Source organism: Staurois parvus, unplaced genomic scaffold (genome assembly GCF_062004578.1).
Source record: "Staurois parvus isolate SC_StPar_1 unplaced genomic scaffold, SC_StPar_1.0 ptg000769l, whole genome shotgun sequence".
NCBI classification, from domain to species: domain Eukaryota; kingdom Metazoa; phylum Chordata; class Amphibia; order Anura; family Ranidae; genus Staurois; species Staurois parvus.
The window spans coordinates 250,511-261,674 of NW_028318565.1; the positions used below are offsets into that span (position 1 = coordinate 250,511).

At 44.6% G+C, this 11,164-nt stretch overlaps 1 protein-coding gene and 1 pseudogene across 1 annotated transcript; one reads left to right on the plus strand and one right to left on the minus strand.

The window, feature by feature from the left end:
* The first annotated feature begins 445 nt into the window (after positions 1-445).
* Positions 446-757, plus strand: LOC149444833 (histone H4). The gene has a single exon (XM_089654448.1). It carries the CDS (start codon positions 446-448, stop codon positions 755-757), a length of 312 nt encoding a protein of 103 aa, XP_089510574.1.
* An 8,517-nt stretch (positions 758-9,274) lies between these two features.
* Positions 9,275-10,009, minus strand: LOC149444834 (histone H1 pseudogene; annotated as a pseudogene).
* Between the last annotated feature and the right edge of the window lie 1,155 nt (positions 10,010-11,164).

An 11,164-nucleotide genomic window follows, 5' to 3' on the forward strand; every position in this document is an offset into this window, starting at 1 on the left:
GCTGTGACCCCGCCCCTTTCCATCAGTCTCCCTTCAGGTCCGCAAGGAATTCTAAACAGGAACTTGGGGCATCGGTATAAATGTTTGTGTTGTTTATTTCCAAGTCATATTTATCAATATTAACAATAGTTAATAGCTGCTAACAATAGTAACTGGTGATGATGGTTTGTGTTCTGAAATGTGAAAGATGAATGTTTCTGTGTAATCTCCGAGGAAGAAATAGAAAACCATTGAGAAGAATGAAGAGATTTCTCTCCTGGAGATGGATTTATATATTTGAAATGTGTATAATGGTTACAAATGAATCCAATTGTATTTTGTGTAAAGAATGGGTGTGACTCCGCCTCTTCCCGGGAAGGTTCCCATCAGGTCCGCTCATGCTCTATAAAAGGAAGGCGGGCCCAGCCCAGAGCTCAGTCGGTGTTTGCAGCAGAGAAGAATCGTCATGTCTGGTCGCGGTAAAGGAGGGAAGGGTCTGGGGAAAGGCGGCGCCAAGCGCCACAGGAAGGTGCTCCGGGACAACATCCAGGGCATCACCAAACCCGCCATCCGACGTTTGGCCCGCAGAGGGGGAGTCAAGCGCATCTCCGGCCTCATCTATGAGGAGACCCGCGGAGTGCTGAAAGTCTTCCTGGAGAATGTCATCCGCGATGCCGTCACCTACACCGAGCACGCCAAGAGGAAGACCGTCACCGCCATGGATGTCGTCTATGCTCTCAAACGACAGGGACGCACTCTCTACGGATTTGGAGGCTAAATCCTCACAGCCCTTCTCCTTCATCGTCACAAAGGTCCTTCTCAGGGCCGCCCACCTTCTCATACAAAGGGCTATTGATTGATAATCTCCAGGGTTCTATTTGCTCGTCCCGGGGGGAGAAGGATCGCCGCTCATTCCAGTAATGGGGGGGGGGGGGGGGTGATGGAACTATCCGTTAGTTATTCTATATAACCGGATGACGTCATGTATAGATATAGTTCGGCAATTCCACTAATGAATCTGTCCAATCACCTGATTGCATAGTGTGTGATCAGTAATCGGGATGGATCTGGTTCGGAATGCCGGATTTTGCATTCTAAGGTCTGAATGACAAACATGTCGGTGATCGCAATGCGCTTGTAACGATTGTGGCCAGTCAGCCTCGAATAATGAAAGGGTTAATGGATGCTTTACAAAGAGAAACACATTTGATTCTTCAGATATGTAATATTTCCTCTATCGATTCATTGTACATATATTCTGGATATGATATGGGGGGGAGAATTTGTAATTGCTAAAAGTCTGACGGAAGGACAAATACATATATCGGTCAGTGACATGATCGTATACAGATCTGATAAAATCGTACAATACTTTATTCCCATCATATAGAAAGGTAGAGATCTATGACATCTATCTCACTGATGTTCTGTATGTTGGGGGAGGGGAAACCTGGAGTATGAGAAATTTCTAGTCATTGTGATTTAGTCCGCAAACATATTTGATATAGAGGATCCTGGGGACAGAGATAACAGAACAAGGATTGACATGACTCAGTAATCGCCGACATCCCTGACTAATCAATACAACTGTCTGGAATTAAAGAATTGATATTTCTCGGATGTTTCATCTGATGATCTCCTTTGTTTTCCGGCTCGGATTTGGCGGTATAATCGGGCGGAATATTTCTCTGGAACAATGTATACAATTTCGGCGGGGAGAATTTGAAATCTGAGCCAATCACAGCTGTGGGCGTTGTCTCCAGCCAGTAATGCATTTCTTACGAGATGTAAAAAAACAAGTATTCGGAGATCTCTATTCCTAGTGCAGGAATTTCTACATCTTCTCTGGTGTTGAGTACAAATAAAACATTTCACATGAATATCAATGTTCGGAATGAATGGAAGGATTGATCGATCTTCGCAGATAAAACGGTCAATGGATGCAGATTGTCGGTAACGGTCCATAGAACTCCGGCGGGAAATTGGAATGTATTAGACAATTGAAGAAATTACAGTTTATTCATATAAGACAAAAAATGTAGAGAGGAAATGTGATAATCTCACTGAAATCCTTTTCTATTTTTACCTTTTAGAATTCGGATGTGTAAACCGGTTATCAGCTACAAATAACCCGCCCAATCCCGGGGCGCCGAGATATCACTTTCTCCCCAGAAACTTCAACATAGAAATCCTTCCCGGCGTCCAAACCTCTTCCTATGGAGAAGCAGAGATGACACCCGGATGTAGAGGAGACTTACTGTCCGGACGGCGGGAAGGATTTCCACCTTTTCGAATTGTCATTACAAACACGTGACAGCTTCCATCCCAGAACGTCCTTTACTAATCCGAGATCTACAGAGCAGGACGGAGGGAAGAAGTCGCCGAGTTTATGCATTTCTGATAACAATGTGGTTATGATGGATCTGCTTGGCGATTGTGGGAGAAATATAATGGTTACATATTCCATACAAATTAAATTTCACCTTTTAAAATATATGGGTAACATTGCTTTTTGGGGGGAATATCATGGTAACTCAACATATTTTGGATAAGCAAATGCATATAATTTTTCTACATTAGAATTATGGGTGCATTTTTGTGGATACACATGCCAAGGATCATATTTCATCTATTTCTGAAAAGACTATGGATATTGTTATTTTTCAACATGGGGATTATGTGTGGAATATGGTTAAACATGCCTGTTTATGATAATCTGAGAATAGCATTTTTTCCAGCATTGGGATGGGTGGATGATTGCAGATACACATGTCAAGGACCATATTTGAATTGTTTTTTCAAAGAGTATGGGTATAGTTACTTTTCTATATGTGAACTATGGGTGGAATGTCATGGTTAAACATGCCTAGGAACATATTTGACCCCATTCCGATAAGAATATTTTTTTTTCTCAACATGAGGATTATGGGTGGAATATTGTTTTTTTTTTTACATGCCTTGGGACATATTTGACCTCTTTCTGTCAAAATATGAGCATAATTATTTTTCTATATGAGGATTATGGGTGAAATATCATGGTAAACATGCCTAAGAACACATTTGCAAAAGGGATAACAGGCATATGGTGTGGCAGTCCATGTATGTATGATGAGTTCTAAATGGGTAAGAGTAGTCTAGTAGGCACTAAGGACAAGCTGTGTTGGAGCGAAGCATAACTCTGCAGAAGGGAAACAAAGGAACACTGCACCTCTAAGTGTGTACTGTGAAGGTATTTAATAGAAAGATAGGTAGTAACTCACATCGTAGAATTTAAAAACTGGCTCATGGGTAAGAGGGTGAGACGTCTATAGCCAGATGTGTGATTCCACCCATAATCCCCATATAGAGAAATAATTATTCCCATATTCTAAGGAAAACATGTCAAATATGGTTGTTGACATGTGTATCTGCAACCATCCACCCATAATCTCCATGTAGAAAAATAATTATGCCCATAATCTTTTCAGAAATGGGTTAAATATGGTTCTTGCCATGTGTATCCACAATGCACCAATAATCTCCATGTAGAAAATAACTATTCTCTTATTTTTTTATATCACAAACTGGTATTATGGCTATACATGCCTAGGAACACATTTGACCCCTTTCTGATAAGAATAAGCAAATATATTGTTTTCTACATTGGGATTATGGGTGGAGTATTTTATTAATTTCTAACAAATAATTTTTATTAATAGAAAACAGAACATATAAACATCAATGAACTTTGCTTATTTTGAAGTCATGTAGTACACAGCAACAAATGTTGGCTTCTGAAAAAACTAGATAGTAAAATCAGATCATTGTTCTACATTAGGCACTCACAGATTTAAACGTTTATAAATTGCAAGTACAAACATCAAATATGACAAAGTGCATAAATAAAAGGAGATTTGGCAGAGAAAGAAAGAGAGCAGCAGTCATAAGAACAGATCTAATTCCGCAAGTGTAGTCAAGTATCCACCAGCATGATATGCACATTGAAAAGTAGAAAAGTGTTAATCACCCATTGGCCCTCTATATGTTTCTGACAAAGTGAAAGCATACCAATTGGACCATAGTTTATGGAATCTGGCAACCATGCCATCGGTCATAGTCAATATCCTTTCCAACTCCTGAATGACATTAACCTCTCTTATCCAATCAGAATCGAGGGGTCATGAGAGGTCTTCCAATGCCTGGAGATTCGGGACTTGGCCGCATTCAAAAGGTGCCATACCAAAGATTGCTTGTACGACTTAAAAGAGCACTCAAAGATACGGAGGAGACAACATTCGGGGGTTAAGGGTAATGCAGTCTCAGTAATAGAGTATGTCAACCGAGAACGTAATCCCACAATGGCATAAGCCTTGGGCATTGCCACCAAATATGTAACAGGGGGCCCTCGGCTGATTCACAGCACCAACATAGGCCTGGCATCTGGGGGAACCCCCTCCTTAACCTATCCGGTGTAGCATAACAATCTTGTTAAAAATTTGTAGGAGGTTTCTTGAGTCCTAGTGCTGATGGAGAATTTGTGAGAAAAAATGCAAGCTTTTCTTCATTGACACATATTGATGTTCCATCCTGGAGGAGTTGGACTGCCTGTGCAACCTCTGTAGGCTCCAGGTATCGCTTCATGCCATGTCCTCATGTCAGTAGTGACACTGACCCGAGCCAAATGCAAAACTAGTGACAAACAGAAAAGATGTCAGTAGCCACCACCTGTAAATCCATTTCTGTTTAGGGGATTGTCTTATTGTTGTCCATCTAGTGCACCTGTTTATTTCATTATTACAAATAAAAACAGATGAAACTGATTAACAATCCCCTCGGCTACTTAACAGACAGGATCAATATTGCAGAAGTTTAAATGACTTGAGGCTATACTCTGGTTAAAAAAGTTTTCCTTGTTTTGAACAGTGTATATAAATTATACACGCACACACTATATTGCCAAAAGTATTGGAACACCCCTCCAAATCATTGGATTCAATCACCTCCATGGCCACAGGTGTATATAATCAAACACCTAGGCATGCAGACTGCTTCTACAAACATTTGTGAATTATTATTATACAGGATTTATATAGAGCAGACAGTTTCCTTAGCGCTTTAAAATATAAAGGGAGACAATACAGCAATGTGACAGTTCAATACTGTAGGGTTAGCAGGGCCCTGCTCCTTAGAGCTTACAATCTAAGAGATTTGTGAAAGAATGGGTCACTCTAAGGAGCTCAGTAAATTCAATTCAAGCGTGGTACTGTGATAGGTTGCCACCTGTGCAATAAGTCCATCCGTGACATTTCCTGGCAACTAAATATTCCACGGTACACTGCTAGTGGGATTATAACAAAGTGGAAGCAACTGGAAAAAACAGCAACTCAGCCACCAAGTGATAGGGCCACGTAAAATGACAGAGCGTGGTCAGCGCATGCTGAAGAGCACAGTGCACAAAAGTTGCCAACTGTCTGCAGAGTCATTAGCTAAAGACCTTCAAACTTGGTGTGGCCTTCAGATTAGCACAACATCATGAATAGAGAGCTTCATGGAATGGGTTTCCATGGCCGAACAGTTGCATCTAAGCCTTACATCACCAAGTGCAATATAAAGCATCAGATGCAGTGGTGTAAAGCACGCCACCACTGAACTCTAGAGTAGTGGAGACGTGTTCTCTGGAGTGACCAATCATGCTTCTCTGTCTGGTAAAAAAAACATGGATGAGCCAGTTTGGGGTGGAGGAACTTGACTGGCCTGCACAGAGTCCTGACCTCAACCCCATAGAATACCTTCAGGATGAATTAGAGGGGGGACTGTGAGCCAGGCCTTATCATCTGACATCAGTGCCTGACCTCACAAATGCACTTCTGGAAGAATGGTCAAAAGTTACAATAGACACCCTCCTAAACCTTGTGGACGGCTTTCCCAGAAGAGTTGAAGCTGTTATAGCTGCAAAGGGCGGGGCCAACTCAATGTTGAACCCTACGGACTAAGACTGGGATCTCAAAAATTCATTTGTGTGTAAAGGCTGGCCGACCAATACTTTTGTCAATATAGTGTATATGTATGTATCTTTTTTTTCTTCCTCTTTCTTTTTCATTTGAGCATTCGTTGAATTTCAGGTGCATCAGATTAATACACAGAATGGAAAGTGGAGGTTATAAATTGTAATACGGTTATCATGAATGGGAAGGTGGGGGAGGGTGTAGATGCATTGGGACTATTTATTTCCCTCCCCCTTTACTTTACGTCATCTAATTTACTGAATTATGGACAGAAATAGTCCTCTCTCGGAGATTGCAATTCTTACATTGATAAGACGTTTGAATATATAATTATAAACATCTTTCTTATCAATGTTTTCTCATCTGGCAGTAAGGAGAGCTGCACATTTGATCAGCTCCCTATAAATGTAGACCAGTTTATGGGGGGGAAGTCACAGATGGCTCTGTCCTGTGAGGGCATTTTCTCTGGAGTGTGAAGTAGTTGAACACAGCAGGATAACTCAAGCAGCAGGAAGAACTCTACTGCACGCTGGATGGAGTGCGGGCAAACACCCTGAGAAACGTTTACAAGTCTGATTCCCACTCCATGTACCTTTTTAATATGCCACCTCTACTCGTATTACTATTTGCTCTCAAAATCTCCTTTCTTTATCCCTCTGCTCCACGTTAATTTATACATCACACCCTTCTACCATCTCCCTACTACTGCTCTCATCTCCTGCTTTACTTTACTCACCAGCTGACCCAACACCAGGATAGGAAGGCATGTGCACTCATACATCCTGCTCCCATGATACTTTCTTCACCATGCTTCTCCTAGCCTCTGGGGATATCTCCCCAAACCCTGGTCCTCCAGTATCTCACCCCCAACACCAGGCACCCTCCTTCCTCCAGGAATAGCTGTGATCCACTCAATTTCATCTCAATCTCCATTCTCCTAAAAACCACCCTCCCTTTTCCATGTGCACTCTGGAATGCCCTCTCTGTCTGTAATAAGCTCACCTCTGTCCATGACCTTTGTGTCTCCCACTCCCTTAACCTACAAGCAATTACAGAAACTGACTTCAAGCAGCAAATTCTGTTTCTCTTGCAGCACTTTCCTATGGAGGCCTTCTCTGGGCTTACTCACCCAGACCCAGTGGTAGGAAAGGAGGTGGAGTTGGTTTGCTTCTATCCCCACTGAGCACCTTTTCAAGTCCTCGCTAACCCTCCCTCTCTATCCTTTTCTTTCCAGACTCTCTGCTTTCAGCTTTTTTTCTCCTATTTCTCTGAGGATTGCAGTGGTCTATCAGCCTCCTGGACCGGTGTCACACTTTCTTGATGACTTCTCTGCCTGGTTACCCTTTCTTCCCTCTGAAATACCCACTATCAATCTTGGAGATTTTAAAATCCCTATTAATGTGAACAACCTTGCTACATCCCAACTCTTCAACCTAACCTCATCTTTTACCTTAACACAATGGACACAGTCCTCCATTGACTCTCATGGGAATACATTAGACCTTGAGGTTGTAGGGAGTGCCAAGATGGGAGGAAACAAACACCCCTTTCCTCTCTCTGAAGATGAGGACACTGAAGGTGATGAGATTGTGATCAAACACCTATCCCTCTGAACAGCAAACAATTACCCACCAAAACCTTCACAACTTAAACCCTTCTCTTTTCCATTCTGCATCTGACCGACTCTGAAATAATCTCCCCCCCTGTCCTGCCCACAACAGTTAGCTTTCATCCGCATTAAACTCACTTGCTCCCCTAACTACACGAAGTATCAGGCCCCGACCATTACAACCGTGGCAGACTGACGATGCCCCAAATCTTAAGCGATATAGTCGTGCACTGGAGTGATTGTGGCGTAAAACCAAATCTCAGCAAGCTTTCACTTGATATAAATCTGCTTTCCTAACATACAATTCCTCCTTCCAATCAAGAATACTTTGTCACTTTTATTAACACCTTGTCATCCAGTCCTCCTGGTCTCGTCTCTTATCTCTCTACTTTCTCCACCCAGTACCTCACTCACTGCTTAAGAGATTGCAAATCATTTCAAAAACAAGATTGATGCAATTTGTAGGGGCATCTCCATTACATAGACATCTATCCCACTTAGCATACCTTATATTAAACCTCCCTCAACACTTTCCTCTTTTGACCTTGCTACTACTGAAGAGGTCACTAAAGTTTTCTCAGAAGCCCGTCTCACCACCTGCCCCCTGGATCCTGTCCCCTCACAACTATTATGGTCCCCCTCCTCTTCCATCCTATGCTCCCTCACTCACATCTTCAATCTCTCCCTCTCTAACGGTGCCTTCCCTTCCCCTCTAAAGCATGCGCACATCACTCTTATACTTAAAAAAAAAAAAAAAAAAAAAGCCCTCCCTGGACCCCACCAATCTGGACAACTTAAGACCCATCACCCTGCTCCCCTATCCCTCTAAACTCTTAGAACGCTTAGTGAGGTAGGAGCTCAGGCGATTGTAGACTGACAACAACCTTCTTGACCCTTAAGTCTGGCTTTCGCTCAGTACACTCCACTGAAACTGCCCTACTAAAACTCAATGATTTACTAACTGCTAAAACCAATGGCCACTACTCCATACTCATCCCAACCAATGGCCACTACTCCATACTCATCCCAACCAATGGCCACTACTCCGTACTCTTACTACTTGACCTCTCTGCGGCTTTTGATACTGTTGACCATCCCCTCCTCAAAAAAAACCTCCACTCTTGGCCTCAGAGACTCCGCTCTCTCCTGGTTCTCTTCCTGCCTATTGCAGCGCTCCGTCAGCATTACCTATAACTCTGGCTCCTCCACTCCCTCAAGGTTCTGTCCTTGGACCCCTTCTCTTCTCCATCTACACCTCCTCCCTTGGTCACTTGATAAACTCCCATGGCTTTAAGTACCATCTCTATGCTGATGATACACAAATCTATCTTTCTACTCACCCTTTCAGTCTCCTCTCGAATTACTAACCTACTAAGTGACATATCGGCATGGATGTCACTCCACTTCCTCAAACTCAATCTTTCCAAAACTGAGCTCACAGCTTGTTGCTGATCATTCTAACCTGTCCAGAGGATGATGCGTCTCCCGATCATTAGAAGGATTCTCATTAGAACGTTCAGAATGGCCGCATGAAATTCTGAAATGATCGAGAAGAAGAAATGTGAATGTTTAGTCGTACCCCCTCCCTCCCCATAGATCCCCCAGTGTGTGGGAATTGTCGGATTTATTTCTATCAGATCTTCTATATTGGACATGCGGAGCAGTGTGCACTCAGCGATGTCTGTGTATGTATGGAGAGCTCTGTTGGGGGGAGGTGGGGGGCTCTGAGAAGAGCCTTTGGGGGGGGTGGAGATAAAGGAGGTCGCCGCCCATTATTTCTTCTTCGGAGCGGCCTTCTTGGGCTTGGCCTTAGCGGGACTCTTGGCGCCTTTTTTCGGCTTGGCTGCAGCTTTGCTCTTCTTGGGGCTCTTGGTCACCTTCTTGGCGGCAGCCTTTGCTGGTCTCTTGGCGGCCGGCTTCTTGGGGCTCTTGGCTGCGGTGGATGATTTGCTGGCCGCCTTCTTCTTGGGGGACTTGGCGGCCTTCTTGGGACTCTTGGCTGTGGTGGGGGCTTTGCTGGCCACCTTCTTCTTGGGGGACTTGGTGGCCTTCTTGGTGGCCGGTTTCTTGGGCTTCGCCTTGGCGCCGTCGGGCTGCTTCTTGTTGATCTTGAACGATCCGGAGGCCCCATGGCCTTTGACCTGGACGAGGCTCCCCTTAGTCACCAGTGCCTTGAGGGCGATCTTCAGGCGGCTCTTGTTCTTGTCCACATCGTATCCTCCGGCGGACAGGACCTTCTTCAGGGCGGCCAGGGACACCCCGCTGCGCTCCTTGGAAGCGGACACGGCTTGGACAAGGAGTTCGGACACGGCGGGACCGGACGCCTTTTTGATGCCTTTCTTGGCTCCTCCGGCTGACGCCTTCTTAGCCGGCTTCTTCTTGGCGGCGGCCTCCGCTGGAGGAGCGGCGGCTGGGGCGCTCTCAGTCTCCGTCATGACTCGTGAAATGTTTCCACAATAGTTCATTACGAATCACACGGCGCTCCGCCTTATATACAACCTTCTAACACTGCGATTGGTTGACACACAACTCAGCTCTGTCCTGCTATTGGTTACACATCACACACGCCCACTGGATGTCTCTCCACAGTCGGGGATTCTTCTCTCTCTCGTTGTGTTTCCCGGGCAGAGAGAAAACCGATTTTATTCCGAAATAGAACGATGTCCGATGTGCACCGGGGAGCCGTTCTGCTCCCTGGACTGTCACTTATCGGGGGTCACTTCCAGCTGTCAGGAGCTGCTCACGAGGCTGAACACAGAGGCTGCAAACGCAACCATCCTCCGGAGTGGGGGGCCCATTTTGCCTTCTACCTGCTTGGGGGGACACATTCTACCCACAAAACAATCTGCTCCCATCCCCCACTACAATCCGCTTCACATTACACGAGGGAAGAGGGGAGATCGCCAAACATTTCCCTCTAATACACAACTCGGCTCATCTCTAGCTGACTACAAGGAGCCGGGAACAAAAACATCGGCCGATCACAGGAGATCCATGTGTCCTGTCATGGCAGACATTGGGAGCCATACAAAGGGCTCCGCCCATTACAGGGTGTCACGTGTCATGGCCTAGGGGTCATTATTGGATCATCATCACAAATGGACATTGAGAGGCAAATCCTGCCAATGACTTGATTGCCGCATTTCACTCCACAGCTCCATAGACTGCTCAGGGGGAGGTTTGCTCGGAATCCTCGGATCTACAATAGGATTTGATGCTTTCAGTGATGGAAGTCAATCCATCCCATTTGGATTCCCTGAGAGATCATTTCAGGAATAGGAAGTTTGCTGCAAATCCCATTCTTGTCTATCATGTGGGGAATGTGGAGAGGAAATGTCGGCTATTTGGAGGGGAATGAGCGGTGGGGTTCCTCTAAGACCAACACATGTCTACTGACCCTGACACTTCTCTTCTTTGTACTAACATGTAAAAGCCTCCAGGGTGTTCCCTTCTCCTCAGTCCAAGGAGAAAGAATTGCACCGACAAGAAGGGAAAACACCAAACGATGGACCTGAAAACAACAAAGTATCGCCGACAGGATTCACTTGTTACAATGATTCTAATCCGGATACAATCACCTCCCCAGATAAGG

Excerpts from the sequence above, each read along its gene's own strand:
- LOC149444833 (XM_089654448.1), top strand. The coding sequence starts at position 446 with ATGTCTGGTCGCGGTAAAGGAGGGAAGGGTCTGGGGAAAGGCGGCGCC.